Genomic DNA, 16,482 nt, shown 5'->3' with positions numbered 1-16,482 from the left:
AGTGGCTATTCACCCACGAAAGCTCATGCTCCAAAACGTCTGTTAGTCTATAAGGTTCCACAGGATTCTTTGCTGCTTTTATAGATTGCTCCTGGTTAACCTCTCTCAGTTTTATAAATTAGACAAACAGTGGGTATTGACAGTTTGGTTAAGCAAGCTCTTCAGGCTTGTTCAATCCAATCCTGCTAACTACGTGATCTGAGACACCATCACGTGCGCTAAGTCACTGTCTGAACAGTCATTATGCAGACGCGACTCGCTTGCATGCTGTGAGCTTTGTGTGCCATGCAGCTGCTTTCTCCTCTAAGCATGCTCCTCCTGTAAATTATGCAGCAAATTGTCCTCTGAGAGCAGCAGCAGCTTGCCCAAAGCCTGAGGTCAGCACCTTTGCTGACTGCAGCCTTGTTCATCCTGAACACAGAGGTGTGGGTAGCACAGGCATGAACAGGCCAGTGGAGTCCTGATGGCCCATTGTGTGCTAGGGCCTGTCAGCTTTGGGATTGCATTGTCAGACTCGACCTGTGCACTTTGCTGTGACTACGTGGAGATGGATAGCTGTTCTGTAACCAGGGCCAGTGCAACCCGTTAGGCGTCCTAGGCGGTCGCCTAGGGCGTTAGCATTTGGGGGGTGGCATTTTGGGTCCTTCAGCGGTGACCGCAGCGGTCAGATCTTTGGCCGCCCCGGTCGTCATCAGCATTTAGGCGGAGGGACCTGGGGCAGGGGGGCGTGGGGAGGGCCTCCTGCGGCAAGTAGGGGGGGCGCGGCACACAGGGAACCACTCCCCGCCCCGGCTCACCTCTGCTCCACCTCCTCCCCTGAGCATGCCGCCCCGCTCTGCTTCTCTCCTTCCCATGCTTGCGGCGCCAAACAGCTGATTGGCACTGCAAGCCTGGGAGGCGGGAGAAGTGGAGCGGTGACAGTGTGCTCAGGGAGGAGGCGGAGCAGAGGTGAGCTGGGGCGGGGAGCTGCCGCGGTGGAGGGGGGCGCCTTAGGGCAGGAGGGGCGAAGAGCTGCCGCAGGGTTCAGGGGTGGGAGGGCGAGGGTGCAAGGTGGAAGGAGGGCGCGAAACATGCTTGCACCTGCTCTGTCTGTAACAGTGATTTTGTAACTGTCTGTTGTAGCACAACATGCCCTTCTGGAGGATCACGAACCATGCAGACCTTGTGTCCCTTCACCAGGCCCTCGAGCTGGACTTCCTGTAAGAAGCTGAGAGGAGCAAATGGAGCTCCTTTCAAGCCCCTCTCCAGGAGGGGCAGAAATCTTGTCTATCTCGGAGCTTTCTTTTCACCTTGATGAAGAACTGTAGCTAATGCAAACTGTACAGTAGGAGGTGACACCCAGTCACTTCCTCAGGAGCACGGGTACTGCCAGGAACAAAGAGGTTTACCCAAAGCAGCAGACACAGTATAGCTACAGTCTTTAATTGTTCTCTGTTTTATAAAGAAGGGAATGGCTGGAGCCAAGGAGCTCTAGCTGGTAATTTCCAGAGATTCACTGTGCATATCCTTGTGGTAATATGATAGCAGCAGACTTTTGTAAGATCCCTCTCCCATTCTAACCAACTTAGTTATAGATCCCACAGTGAATGTATAGACATTATTTTTATAGAAAAGAGTCTAGCATCTGGGGCAGGGTCGAACTTTTCCCATCTTGCAAGGCCAAAAAGTCTGTTAATTTTTCATGGGAAATATTAATGAAAATGACAAATATACCTCTGTCACTGTGCAAATGAGCCCTCCCCCACCCCGTCTGTTCAGAAGAGTTAATTTAGTGCCATTCCTTTAGATTGACTTGTTCCAAGCAGCTTCACTGAATAGTAACGAGGGAGAAGGGCACGTATTCAGGACTTGTAGTTCCCTGTATAGGAAAAGGTTGGCTTTCTGAGTGAACCCGTGGATCTCTATTCAGTCACCACACACCCCTTCCCTTCGGCTCTGTCTCCCAGCTAAGAATTAACAAATTCTAGCCTCTCCAGTGGCCAGTGATCTGGACTACAGAGTGATGGACACTATAGGAACGTGCTGTATTTCATTCAGCACTGCTGATGTGGTGGGAGGTTCTTCACTTGGCCACCAGTGATTTAAGGCACAATTATTCTCACAGATTTTATTAGACAAGGAAATGGCAATGGGCTTTCTGGGATGTTTCTCCCAGTTCTGTCCGTGTCCATTAATTTCCTGTTGGAAGAATCAGGTTCCGTTGCTTGGATTTCTTTCTACTACACTGCAGCCCCAGTTACACCCAACAAAAATCAATTTGTCAGTGGAATTCTGTTTTCTAGGACAACTGAGACCGAGAGCCACTAGCAATGAGTGGAGACATTCACCCACCCACCCCCACTGCACCCAGACACGGATTGTAGTTACATTGACCTTTCTGCTAGGGCGTAAGTGACATCAGCTCCCAGTGAGAAGACCTGTATCTTAGCACCACCCTGCTCAGAACCAGCCATGTGTTTGACCTTGGAGATTGTCACCTCCAAGTCAGGGGCTTCATGCCAGAGGCCAGTTCCAGTGTTAGCTGCAGGGCTTTGTTCTGCATAGCTCTCCCCATCCCATGTGAAATTCTTCTGCCTCTTTCCTAAACATGTGCCATGGCAGCACTGGAACATGTAGCTACTTGGAGGTTCCTGTGTACAATGTAGGAGCCTCTCGTGCCCAGCAGCAGCACATCCTCACTGCTGTTCGCACTCAGCTGGGATATGAAAGGTTCGAGGTATCTGGAGGATCCCATCTTTAGACATCCTGAGCATCCTAGACAGCCCTTGATCCCTGATCTGGAACCTGTAGAGGGGATGGTCTGGGAAGCTCAGCACTTTACTCCAAAGAGCTACACACGGAGAAGGATATTGAGCAGCTGCATGTTTTGGCCATAGTTACCAAAGTGTCTGACCTACTCCCCCATGCCATCAAGCTCATGCATGTCTTAAGGCAGTCCACTGACAGTGAACCCTGTCAGTGCCAGAGACACTCTGAGAATTCAGCATTATGGCTAGCACCAGCTCAGCTGCACGGGTGTTGGCAGTGCTGGAGCCTCCTGTGGAGAGCCTGCTGTCAGCTCTGAACAGGGTCAGGAGAAACAATGACTGAAAAACTGGTGGCAAGCAGATGGCCCTTCTATACTAGGGCTCCCAACCCTGCTTATCCTGGGACAGCTGGATGGGTTTGCTAATCTAGGCAGAGCCAACGTGGTGAGAACTGGGAAAGCATGGGAGTCTCTGGATTTCAGGTTTATTTATATCTTTGACCTCCTTGATAAAACAACAACTAAGGAATGTCATCTCCCAACTGCCAAGGGGAGCTCTGGGACTAGAAGCCTGCCTTTCTAGTACTATCCACTCGTTAGGCACTAGCTCTGCACTCTGACCTTAAGCTGATATACTCCAAAGCTGGCTGCATTTGTAGCTGACTCCCCAGGAAACATCTTCCATGTGCTTAGTGCCATGTACATAGAAACCATTCAGTCTGGGAAGCATCTTCCCTGGTAGAGAATCCGTGACGCCAGTTTCATTATATGGCTCATTATATGGGAATTGTCCTAATGTCTGGAAATATGTCTGTATTTGTAACTACTGCTCTGTTCCCTGCATTGGCGGCCTGAGAGAGGCTACCTGGTCATGTAGTGTTCAGATACGCTAACATCTCTCGCCCGTGTTGCTGCCATTACCCCAGTGAGGTTTACACACTGACCTTGGGAGGAGATCCCATTGTCCCTGCTCTCCCTAACATGTTGTGTGCTGGGGGAGAAGGACTGTGGGCAGGGAAGATATGCACTTGTATATGGTGGTGCCTGTGAGTTTGGGGAGGCTAGAGGAGTGCGGTGAGGGGTGTCCTATGTGTGACAGAAGGTACTGTAGTTGCCCTGTTCTCAGCTCCTTAAAGCACCTGTTTGTAAAATAAAACCCATAGAAGAGTTAGCTACTACATTAACCACCGAGAGTGGAGAGGAGCCAGCAGGAAATTAGCCACATGAAAATGCATCATTTCCAAAGACACAGATGCTGTGTGCATCTGAAGATGAAAGATCTACTTTGGATGATCAAAGGAGAATCTGTTCTGTTTCCATAAGCCTCTCTCACTGATGAGGGTCACCAGCTGGCCAGAAGCTCTCTTGTAAACATGCTTGAGGCACTTTGTCCTGTGAAACTGAGCCTGTTTGGAACACGTGTCATACTTCAGTGAGCTGAATTTGGGATTTGAAACCTGTGCCTTAACCTTGGGAAACTCCCCCTTCCCTTCAGTCATTGTACAAAGTAGAACTGCAGGGGAGCCCTGCCTTGGGGAGGATCCCCCCGGTGTTCGTAGTGAGCATAGAAGCTGAGGTACTGAGCAATCAGAGAGCTGGCAGGCTTTGCTTTGTGTTTGTTTACTTCAGATTATTTTAAGGAACCTTTAAGACCTCAGCAAAATTTAGGCTGAGTGTGAAACTATTGCAGCCAGTGACATTTCTTAATGATATTTATACGATGTCTCCTCGAATGTATGTAAAATACTTTTCTACCAGGAGGTTGATGGTACATTTCTGTGTTACATTAATAAAGGTTAACCTGGCTGTTTTATTCTTTCTGTGGCTGGCTGCATTTTGTGAGACTTGTCCCTTCTCTAGGGAGCTGGCAGGTGTGGGATTCTCTTCAGAAGAGGATTGTTTGACAATGCCTGCTGGTTTGTTGTTTTTTGATTATTTTCAATTTGACTGTAACTTAACCAGCAACGTGTCAAATTCTAAAGCTGGAAAAGTGGCCCAGCCCTAAGATGCTCCTTCTGAGTATTCCTGTGCCCTCCAGGCTGAGTCGGGAAAGTCTGTGTCCTCAACTTTGCTGTAGCCCCGTTACTTTAAAAACCAGCCTGTTGATGCTTGCTGGTTCCCAGTGCCCTGGCAGGGCTGCATTACACCTTTGTACTCTAGTATATTAGCAAGCAGGTGGTTCCCTCTGGACCCGCCAGATGCCTTACACAGAACTAGGTGTTGGTTGCAGTGTATGTATGTGACTGAAGGCATTAATGGCTGTGGATTCAGTGACCAGTCATGTTCTGTGAGATGGGAACTGTCCTATAAACTGGAAAAATAAAGTCTATTTTCTTTAATAATTGCTATGGTCTGTTCTCTGAAAACCTGTCTCATCCCCGCCCAGCAGGAATTGTGCCCTGGCAGGGATGGTGTCCCTAGCCTCTGTTTGCCAGAAGCTGGGAATTGGCGACAGGGAGTGGATCACTTGATGATTACCTGTTCTGTTCCTGCTCTCTAGGGCACCTGGCATTGGCCACTGTTGGAAGACAGGATACTGGGCTAGATAGACCTTTGGTCTGACCCAGTATGGCTGTTCTTATGTTCAATGTAAATGACATGAAAGCCACCCAGCTGGCTTTAAAATGCAATATGACAGCTCTGGAGCTGATTATAGGCAGGGGAGAATTCTGAACCCTGCCCTGGAGGGGCCGTCTCTCAGGGCGAATGAGCATGCTCTTCATGGCTCATGCAAGACTTTTGCCTCTGTGCTGTGGCTGCCAACATGGGGTAGTTCGTGTTTACTGCGTGGGCTGGACAGAGAACCACAATTGCTTATTCCGCACCATTGATGAGTTCTGTGACTTACATGGAATTTTTTTGATTTTGTTGTTTAAATTATGTTTTTATTTTTAAAAATAAACCTGTTTAAAATGAAATCAAAATGTAATACAAAATCTGTTACAGCCAAAACTTCTTATAGTCTCTTAAACATTTAAATAAAAAATAACTATGCTGAATCCATGAGCCTCTAGCAAAACCATTAGGTTAAAGGCTGTTTTTCTGTAGAAAGAAAGATGTTTTCCCCTGATTCTAACTTCTGAGGTCAAGCTTTATAAATATGGCACAATAGGGCCAGAGCTGCGTTAATGGCTTGATCCTGTGGGGGACCTAGGTACGTGCTACTGGGTGCAAAAGACCTGGTCTCTGACTCTCTAGGATATGCCATCATGTATCTCATCAGGATCGTCCATTGAGCCTTCCTGGGGGTGGGGGGGGTCTCATACTCCTCTTTTGTACCTACCTGAGCCCTTATGGCCTCTGTTCTCAAACTATGGTTCCATCCACTATGGACACTTACGCTCCAGCTCAGGAAAAACCCTGATCTGCTTAGTAACTCCCAGCCCTTGCTTCTGGATGGGGCTGGGCACTTCCAGTAAATGGCCTTGTGTGTGTGTACAGAGAAAGGAGGCAGTTCAGAAGTTACTGGATGTCTGTCTTTAAATAAGTGCAATACTGCAGTGCAACAGGCATGTGGGTTATACAAGCAGAAGTCTTGGACTGCTGTAAGTTCTTTTTGCAGGGGGGAGTTATGTAACAGGGGAGAAGGAGCAGAAAGGAGCAACACCAGTGTCGAAACTGCAGTGGGAAGAAGGGACAACATTCTTCAGCGTGCAGCCTTAGTTCTGATTTCAACACCTGGAAACTGGAGGGGAAATAGCCACCATGGCTGCAGGTCATAAAAAAAGACCCTATTAGAATAATTTTGAGAGATTCCTGTACCTCTGGGTAAAAAAGGAACAAGTGCTGAATGTAAACAATGCACCAAAAAGATGCAAGGTACGCCAATTTTGGTACATTAACTTCTGGCTCCAGTATCTGTTTTTAACAAGCATAATTTCAACAGTCTTTGGATTCAGAGCAGCAGCTGTGTCAGTCTGTATCTGCAGAAAGGACAGGAGTCCTTGTGGCACCTTAGAGACTAACATTTATTTCAGCATGAGCTTTCGTGGGCTACAGCTCACTTTTTCGGATGCATAGAATGGAACACACAGGAGATATTTATACATACAGATAACATGAAAAGGTAGAAGTATGTATAAATATCTCCTGTCTGTATTCACCCACAAAAGCTCATGCTCCAAAATGTCTGTTAGTCTATAAGGTGCCACAGGATTCTTTGCTGCTTTTACAGATCCAGACTAACACGGCTACCCCTCTGATACAAGTACTCCTGTTCTTTTTGTAGGCTTTGGATTATATCAGAATGGGCTTTTTGGTTTACTTTGTCTGGTTCTCTTTTACCTGTTTATAGTTGTTTTTTTTAATTGAAAATAACTTGACCTGCTTTCCATGTACATTCCAAAGAAGGCAAAGGTTTTAGACCAATTATCACAACATCTGAAATAATCAGTTTAATTCACTGACCAGTTAATCCCTCTCTGATTAAACCATTGTTATCAAAACATGTTTCAAATAAGACATCTATGTAAAACAACTTTTAAAGTAGCTTTGTTTAATAAAAATAAATTTTATATAGTTTTGTTTGTTTAAATTCCAGTTACCATCCGAACACAGCTTGACACAAATGAGCAAAAAGTTATCTAGTAAAATATCCTTCACCATTTTCTAACATACTAAAAATACCACCTGAAGATGGTGCCACATCCCCACCTAGGTGGGCCCAGTCTCAGTGCTGCCAGTTCATGATGTTTTCCCAGGGCTGGTCTACACTGGGGGGGGGAAATCTATCTAAGATATGCAACTTCAGCTACGTGAATAGCACAGCTGAAGTCGAAGTATCTTAGATCGAGTTACTTGCCGTCCTCACGGCGCGGGATCGACGTCCGCGGCTCCCCCGTTGACTCCGCTACCGCCGTTTGCGTTGGTGGAGTTCCGGAGTCAACAAGAGCTTGTTCGGGGATTGATATATTGTGTCTAGATGAGACGCGATATATTGATCCCCGAGAAATCGATTGCCAGCCGCTGGTACGGCGGGTAGTGAAGACGTAGCCCCAGTCGTGTGCTTTGGGCTGCAGCTACCTGGCAGTGACACAAGATGCTCCAGTCCTCTAGCAAATTTGAGCCCTGCCTGGGGGAAAAAAACCCTTCTGAGTGTCTGCCTGACACATTTGCCCACCTGGGGCTTTAGCAACCCACAGCCAGTCTTACACGAGGTACAGAAAGAGGAGGAAACAAATTACTCCACAGCCAAAGGCAGCACCCCTTTCACCTGCACACTCCCAGACTCCTGCCCTGGTGCTGGGAGGAAGGGAGGGAGTGGACTGAGGCCCAGGGTCCTACAGAACTGGCCATCCAGCCAAACCCAGCACTAAGGTTGATATTCACGTGCCACAAACCTCAGCCCCTCTCCTGCCCAGCTGGGGAAGCTTTGGGACTGTTACATGGAAACACCTCTCCAGCTGGGCACCACCTAAATCCACAAGAGCCGAGCCAAGCCAAGAACCTGCAGGAGGCCAGGTCTATATGCTTCCTACAAACTGGAAACTAAGCGACTTAGCTACACCGCACTGGAAACTGCAATCAATCAGCAGCCCCATCCCTGCGGTGGGTCCCTGCAGGACCCAAGCATGACAACTCCCAAACCAAGCTCGACTTCCAGCAACACAGCAGCTATTTCGTAAGGCTGGGAGAGCAGGGGGCTGAGATCAGGGCCGGGATTCATGCAGGAACACACCAAGTATCTTTGTGACAAAGAACCAACACTGAAAAGACTTCAGCATTTTAGCTTCGTTTTGAAAAAGGCAAAGGGTTTAATCAGCTCAGAGCACTCACCCCTCACACCCATGAATTCTCTAAGCCATTCCCCTCCCCCCCACCCTACTCTACACCAGTGCTTTTCAAATTATTTTCTGGCGACGCAGTTGAAGAAAATTGTTGATGCCCTGACCCAACTGAGCTGGGGATGAGGGAGGGGCTCAGGGCTGGGGCAGAGGATTGGGGTGCAGGGTTGGGGCTGGGAATGCGGGGTTCAAGGTAGGGGAGGGGGCTCAGGGTTGGGGCAGTGGGAGTGCAGAGCCATGCCTGGGGTGGGGGCAGCATGCGGAGCCCCGTGTCCCCACCCCTCCCCCCCCCCGGAGCTGGACCTGCTGCTGCCCGCTTTCAGGGCACAGTGCGGTGTTCAGAACAGGTAGTGACTAGCCTGCCTTAGCCGGGCAGCATCGCTGATAGTACTTTTCATGTCCCAGGTGGCAATGCTGACCAGAGCCGCTGCAACCCAGTACTGCGTCACGACCCACAGTTTGAAAACTTCTGCTCCACACCATCCCCTCCCCCACCCTTAAGTTCTCCACGTCATTCATCTCCCCTTCCCCTCCCCTGAATTCTCCACACCATTCACTTCCCCTCCACCCCCCTGAATTCTCCACATGCCTACCCCCCACACACACACACCCTGTCTCTACAACAAGAACACTCTGCTGTTCCCTCCTGCGTCTCTGTCTAAGGCACAATACCGCGTTACAGTATTATACCACCATGTATTGACACCCTTCCCTTTATAAACATCAGCAAACTGATGCTCCCCGCAGTGATCAAGCCAGCCCTAGAGGCTCCAAGCCTTGCCCAATGCAGTGCCATGGGTTACCCCCTACTACAGGGAAGCTTTGAAATTACAAGTGCAGGGAAATCCCAGACAAATGGGCAATCTGGCAGGTCCTGCCAAGAACAGAGCACATGGTTTCCCATTGAACTCTGCTGAAATGAAACAAAGCAGGGGAGAGCCTGGCAGGGAAATGGGGATGGGGCTAAACAGGGCAATGTGCAGAGAAGAAGTCGGGAGCAACCGCAACCAGCAGGAAAAAAGTGAGGAGTTCAGTGCAGTGGAGCAGAACCCGGGGCAGGGGCCTAACACGCTGCTGAGCCCACTCAGCATCCAGCACTCCTATAGCGGGTTTCTCCCATGACACTCCCATTGGACTAGTGCCAGCCCAGAACAGGCTTCACAGCTACCCGTGCTGGATGCCAGCTGTTGGAACCTAAGTGCCAGGGCTCTCGGCCTGCCCTGCTCTCTCCAATCTCCTCTCCCTGCGACAGCTGCCCATACCGGAGGTTTGCTCAGTCCCTGGGAATGCTGGGGCCAGGTCTGGAATGGGATCCCCCAGCACAAATCCCTGAGGTGTAATTCCCTCTGCCTGGAGCAGGGACAGCTGTGCTCAGAGAGACACGTCATCTAGGACACCATTCCCCCGGTTTCGCCCGGCCTGCAAAGAGACCAAGAAGTGGTTCTGGGACAGCTGGTACATCCGTCTGTTCACAGGGGCTGGCGCTGGGCCGGCTCGGAAACCAGTTGGTCCTTCTGCAGTGTCTACTTCATCATAGCTCGCCTGGCAACGGGTCTGCAGTGTGGGGTGGAGCCACTTGTAGTAGGTGATTCTCAGCAGCAGCCCGAGCACAGAGCAGACCAGGGCAGCAAGAAGCACAGGAAGCAGATAGGAGCGCTCACGCAGAGGGGCATTGTACCAGAGCCAGGAGCCAGCGAGGAGCATGCTGTCCACCAGGATGAAGCCATGATAGATTGCGCTGCGCTGCCGCGTCTGCCCCTTGGCCACATTGAACCAGCAGAAATATAGAATCACGGCCACCGTTGCCCTGTAGAGCCATTCCCACCTGGGGCACTCCATGAAGGCAGTGCCCTGCAGCCAGACCCAGAGGAGCATGGCAGCCCAGATGCCCAGGAAGTGCAGGCTGACGTAGCATGGGAAGAGTGTGGCGAAGAGCGCGACTGCCAGGACACGGGGGCAGATGAGGAGGAAGTTCCACAGGAAGTAGATGGTGGAGGAGAGCAGGCCCAGCTCATGCTTGTCCAACAGGAAGCAGCGGAGGGACTGGTGATAATCCAGTAGTGACCATGCCACGCATAGGAAGGCAGTGCAAATCCCAAGCCCTATGACGACAGTGGGAGAAAGGGTCACCGGGGAACATAGGCCGTGGGGGCAGCTGCATGGGGCATCAGGCAGCGGCTCAGGCCTTGGGCAACAGTGACCAGCATGCAGAGGTGCTGCCTTCACCCCAACGAGGCATCACTGCAACCAGGCCCTGGATCAACGAACAAAGCCCACTGCTTTCAAGGGGCCCCCAGCCGGCCCAGCAGAAGGGCTCTGTGTCACAGCTGCTCTCACATCCCTTGCACACCTCGCTTGCCCGCCCCACAGGCCTGTGCTGAAACATGCCACTTCCTGTTTCAGGGAGCCCCAGAAATGCTTAGGAAGTACCCAGCCACAGGCCAGCCCTTATTCCACGCCCTGCTCCCTGTGAGATGCCTGGAACGGGAGTTCCCCACCCCCACAGGGCAGCACCGGAAGAGAACTGTGGGGCTTAGGGGAAGCCCTCCTTGGCCCAGATGCCAAAAGCCGGGGCGGGGGAGGGGTGCACCATGGGGCTGGGGGGATGACTCAGCCATCTCCATTTAGGACTGAGTGGGGTGTAGCCACAGGACCTAGGCCACAGTGACAAGCCTCTGAAGCCAAGGCCAGAGGCACCCAACTACTTCCCGACAGGGAGCCCAGCCTGGAGAGAGGACCTGAACCAAGCCTGATCTGTGCCGCTCTCTGCAGCCCAGCACTAAACACTTGGGGGAAATCCTGACCTGCTGGAGTCAATGGAACAGCATCTGGCCCTCAGCTGAGCTGGGGGCTCAGGGTTGGCCCAGTTGTGTGTCCCACTGGGAAGCTCTGAGAGCCAATTGATCTCCGAGGGCACTACCCACCCCACATGTGCCCAGATGCAGGGAGGTGCCACACCTGTACCCAGCTAGACACCCCTTTCCCAGCTGAAGCAAGGTCTTGGCTCAATGCAGGGCCCTGCTTTGGCCCCCTTGTTCAGAGTGTTCTGCCCTCCACCTCCCAGAGAGGATCCCTCCCGATGGGCACCAAAATCCCAATCCCTCCCCTCTTCTCAGAAGACTGTTTTGCAGCATCTGAGATGGGCACATCAGCATGAAGGGGAAATACCTGCAACTAGGTAACAGTCCAGTCTCCCAGCAGCCAGAACCCCCTTCCTTGCAGCACAGCACATCCCAACCTTCCTCCCAACCCTGCAGGGTCTAACTGGAGCCCGGCCCTGCACTACGCTCAACCCCAGCTCTGAGCTAATGCGGTGCCTAGTGAGAAATCCCCCAGGCTGGGACCACAAGACACTGAGCAGGAGGGGTCAAGCTACATTCCCAGGGAGAATCAGCACGCCCCAGTCTGACCCATGGGCTCCAGAATGAGACCCAGCTCTCGTATCCTTTAGAAGCTCAAGGGATCGTTCCCTTATCCCACTTACCCAATCCTCACCAGGTGGCTCTGTGATAAGAAATCCACAGTGCCCTGCTCCCACCACACCCAGAGCTGTGCCACTCACCCTGGAAAAGCTCCACCTTGTTTGTATGCAGAACAATGGAGAGAGCAAGTGTGAGCTGAGGGGTGCTCTCCAGGAAGGTCTCAAAGAGGCGCAGCATGCTGATGTCATGGGACAGGAAGACAGCGTAGCCTCGCTCCTGCTGCGGTGCAGTCTCTGCCCTGCATACGCGCCAGCCCACTCTCAGCATTCGGAAACACCTGTGCAGACATCGCGGCCCTGCCATGAGAGGCTGCTCTACACCAGGGCAGCACCTCAATGCCACAGACAGCATCGTCTGTCTGTCACTAGGGCATTGGATTCCAGAGCCAGCCTGCCCTCAAGACAGCTCTAAATCCATGCTGGACAAAATGAATGGGACACTCATTCATGCCCTTCATGTCAAGGGAGATCTCATTTTAATTCCCAGTACCTGCCTTTCCCTGACTTCTATTACGGACAACTATCTACATCACCCGTCAGCATTCATGATGTGGATGCTACAGAGCGTATGCTAATACCAGGGTCCCACAGCAGGTTACGTTTCCTGCATGAATAACTTCAGAATGTCACTCATTTGGGGGGCTTTGGGCTGCGTTTGACAGGCTGAGATCTTACACTCACTTGTCAAGTCACTTTAGGCCCAAGTTTAGGCTGTATTAATAATCCACCATCAGAAGAAAGAAATCCAGGGACGGCATTTCCCGCCCCAATGAAAACAATTTTTGGTTTGGGTTCAACATTCCCCTGCAGTATTTGCAACCCAAACACTGCAGCCAGGAGCACTACACAGAATGACCTGAAATCCACTAGAACTGGACCAGAACCAAAAGAGAAAGTGTCTTGTCGACTTTCCTTGTCCCAGCTGAACAAAATACAACTCCCAGCAACCAGCTCAAGTGGTGAACAGCCCAGTTCTAACCACCATAGGTTCAAATACAGGAAATGACATGGCTTTTTACACACAGGATACTGAACCTGCCAGTAGCAGCCTGAAACACAGCCTCAATGTGCAGGGAACCCTGGGAACTTCGGCAGTTTGTTCCTGTGCCCTGGGCAGAGAATGAATGAAATGCTCCACCAAGAGAAGAACATGGGGCACTGCCAGAGGCAGTGCTGGAGAGGGACAGGCCCACATGAGCCCAGCGCAGCACTGAGGCTGTCTGCATCAGCCTCTTCTTAGCTACTAGCCCTGCAGCACCACCTGTGACCGCAACAACTAGCAATAGGGGCTGCCAGCAGAACACCCAAGCAGGCAATGGGATGGTGGCCTCTGAGTCCTGTCTACACTAGCATTCCTGGTGCTACTACTCCTAGCAGGGCAAAACCAGCTAGCAAAGGTGGGACATTTTAGGGACAATGGCTGGAACTGACAAGGCAGCTGCAGTAGTTTATGTCTCCTCTGCACCAGAAGACAGCACAGCTTCAACAACCAGGTTAGTGAACCACCGCTCTCTGCGCTTGCCACTGGACTGTACCAGTGCAGCCAACCCCAGACCTGAGGTCATGCGGGCGAGGCCTGAGGGAGCTGAGTGTGTTTCACACTTAGGCCTAGTTCAAGCAGAAAAGATTTGCTGGTATAACTGTGCCAGTGTAGCTCTACGAGCAAACCCTCCTCCTGGAGGTATAACTTCTGCTTATACCAGTTCCACAAGCCAAGGCACCTAGACTGGCTAACGCACTTTATGTGTACAGCCACATCTATACCAGGTGATCTGCTGGAATAGCAATGCTGCAAACAAATCCACCTCTGACTGGCATTGCTATGCCTGCTAGGGCCTGTCTACATCTAAGCACTGCAATGGCACAGAGTGCACCTATGTCACTGTTGCACGTAGTGAAGACACCGAGGGAGAGCTTCCCCCGCTGGCACAGGAATGCCATCTGTCTGAGAGGCGGTGGCTATGGCAACAGAAGAGGCCCTTCTGTCGACAGCACTATCTACACTAGGGGCTAGGTCGCTCTCGGGGGTGGGAGATCCACACCCCAGAGGAACGTTGTTATACCGAGATAAGTTGGTAGTGTAGACCTGGCCTCCTTGTGCATGCTGGGAATAAAGACAAAAACATGCACTGTTTTGTATGTGATAGCTCAGGGAGTCGCACAGTTCTGATGTTTTCTCATGTTGTCACCTATTGCAGCTGCCCCACCACAGCCAAGCCCTGCCGCTCACTGAACGAGTCCCTGACCAGCACGTTACTGTTTGTATAACGGAGGGGCACCAAGGAAGGGAAAATGAAAAAAATTACATTGTCTTTCAAAATCAGCTTCATCAGGGACCACCACCCTACAGTGCACTAAGAATTGCTGAGGGGCCTCACTACCAGGCAGGAATACAGGTGCCTTGACTAGGCACTTCCACACCCTTGCTCTCTGGATTTCAGCTGAACCTTAACCCTGAATTTCCTGGGTTTGTAACAGCAGGTATGGGGATATGATATTTTAACCCTTTGATTACTGACGTACTCAGCCTCAACTTCAGCAGAGTGTAGTTTTTAATTTGTAAATTTTAGAGGGAAATTCAAATCTAGCCTATATGGAGCAGGCTACCTACCCAGGAAAATGACAGCAGCTGTGATGGTGAAGGGCAAGGCAAGGCAAAATGTGTGTTCACCACACTGGGGAGAAGGCTGCAAATGCAGGGCACCAGTGGCACGGGGAAGGTGCCGTTAGGATGTGCCGACCAGGCCAGCACCTGCCACCAGGCTAGTGTTGCAGTTCTGAGCCAGGGGAACAGATATGGGTATTCCCACCCACTTGTGCCTAAGGAAATCACCATTCACTCTGGCACCATTAGTTCCCTCCTTCCCTCCAGGATCTGTGTGTGCCCAGCAGCAGGGCCTGCAGGGACCTTCTGGACCCCTCTCCAGCTGAGGTCAGGGTGAAGGACAGGTGGCCCTGGGCTGCAAGATCTCAGCAGAGGGTGAGTTACTGGGCAGGGGGCACTTAACCTGCATTCACTCTCCGCAGCGCCCTTACCTGTAGACATAGCCCAGCTGGAGGAGGTGCACCAGAGCCAAGCAGCAGCCACTGGGAAGGTCCTGCTCGATGTCGTCCGTCTGGTACCAGGCCCAGCTGAAGAACTGCATGACCAGGGAGGAGAGGCCCAGCAGTGCCAGCACCAGCCCCCCCCAGAACCAGTGCCCAGCCTGCATGTAACTGGAGGCCACCCACAGGTCAGCGAGCAGGTCTGCCAAGAAAGCAGCCGCGCCCAGCAGGGCGAAGAGCAGGTCCAGGTACCGGTAATGAGGAGATGAAGGTGGGGGGCCACCAGAGCCATGACCTGACCCTGCCATGGCACAAAGGGGCCACAGATGGCACCGCTTTGCTCTCCCTGCACAGCCCTACTCTCTGCCTGCTGGCCTCCTACCAAACCCTCCCTGGAACCCTCCTGCCCTAGGCTCTCTGCTGCCCTGGTGAACCCCCTGAAATCCCCTCCTGCCCCTTGAACCCTTCCCCAGCTCCCTCCTGTTCTGGGGACCCCCCTCCCCCAGGTCCGCTCCTGTCCTTGGGACCCCCCTTCCCCGGGATCCCCCCGGGGCCCCCTTCTGTCCTGGGGACCCCCCTCCCCCGGGTCCCCTCCTGTCCTGGGGACCCCCCTTCCCTGGGATCCCCCTGGGGCCCCCTCCTGTCCTGGGGACCCCCCTCCCCCAGGATCCCCCCCGAGTCCCCTGCTGTCCTGGGGACCCCCCTTCCCTGGGTCCTCTCCTGTCCTGGGGACCCCCCTTCCCTGGGATCCCCCCCGGGTCACCTCCTGTCCTGGGGACTCCCCTTCCCCGGGATACCCCCCGGGTCACGTCCTGTCCTGGGGACTCCTCTTCCCCGGGATCCCCTCCCGGGTCCCCTCCTGTCCTGGGGACTCCTCTTCCCCGGGATCCCCCCCCGGGTCCCCTCCTGTCCTGGGGACTCCCCTTCCCCGGGATCCCCCCGAGTCCCCTCCTGCCCTCGGGACTCCCCTTCCCCGGGATCCCTCCTGCCCCGGGCTCACCCCGCTCGCTCCCCGGCCCCACTGCGCCGCCCTAGAGAACTCCCAGCGCCGCGGGCGGCAGCGGCTTGTCCGGGGCGGGGCGGGGCGGGGCCAGGCAGGGCGCGGCCGAGCGGCCCGGCCCGGCCCTGACCCTGCAGGCCGGAGCTCTGCGCCGCCTCCCGCGGGGGAAGCTCTGCCGCGCGCCTGGCTGCACCGCCCCCGGGAGCCGCGGCCGGCCCGGAACGCTGCCTCGGGGCTGAACAGAGCAGGGGACGCACCGGACGCTTCCGCGTAAGACACGGAGGGAAAGGCGTTACACTGCTGGGAAGCCCGGTCGTTCTCTGTGGGCGTTACACGGTGTTTAACGCCCAGAGAGCTGGGCCGGCTGCGTATTAAACACCGGTATTTCCTCCTGGATCCTACAAACGGAGAATGGCACGTGGGCAGC

At 52.8% G+C, this 16,482-nt stretch overlaps 3 protein-coding genes across 8 annotated transcripts in view; 2 read left to right on the top strand and 1 right to left on the bottom strand.

Annotated features, from left to right (window-relative positions):
• EYA3 (EYA transcriptional coactivator and phosphatase 3) overlaps positions 1-5,088 on the top strand; it is a 144,383-nt gene extending 139,295 nt beyond the window's left edge. For all 4 annotated transcript variants that reach the window (XM_050932327.1, XM_050932326.1, XM_050932325.1 and 1 more), the window contains one exon: positions 1,123-5,088. In XM_050932327.1, the coding sequence (XP_050788284.1) occupies positions 1,123-1,203 (81 nt within the window). In that variant the 3' untranslated portion in view covers positions 1,204-5,088. The remainder of the gene's footprint in view (positions 1-1,122) is intronic.
• SMPDL3B (sphingomyelin phosphodiesterase acid like 3B) overlaps positions 1-16,482 on the top strand; it is a 241,181-nt gene that overhangs the window by 161,761 nt on the left and 62,938 nt on the right. The window lies entirely within an intron of this gene.
• On the bottom strand, positions 9,589-15,486 carry XKR8 (XK related 8). The gene is made up of 3 exons (XM_050932347.1): positions 15,047-15,486; positions 12,092-12,288; positions 9,589-10,631 (listed from the first exon to the last, which is right to left on the bottom strand). The coding sequence occupies exons 1-3, from the start codon at positions 15,361-15,363 to the stop codon at positions 9,901-9,903; spliced, it is 1,245 nt and encodes a 414-aa protein (XP_050788304.1). The 5' UTR covers positions 15,364-15,486; the 3' UTR covers positions 9,589-9,900.

This window comes from Gopherus flavomarginatus, chromosome 22, assembly GCF_025201925.1.
Source record: "Gopherus flavomarginatus isolate rGopFla2 chromosome 22, rGopFla2.mat.asm, whole genome shotgun sequence".
In the NCBI taxonomy this organism is placed as follows: Eukaryota; Metazoa; Chordata; order Testudines; family Testudinidae; genus Gopherus; species Gopherus flavomarginatus.
This window is presented reverse-complemented; position numbering and strand designations above follow the sequence as displayed.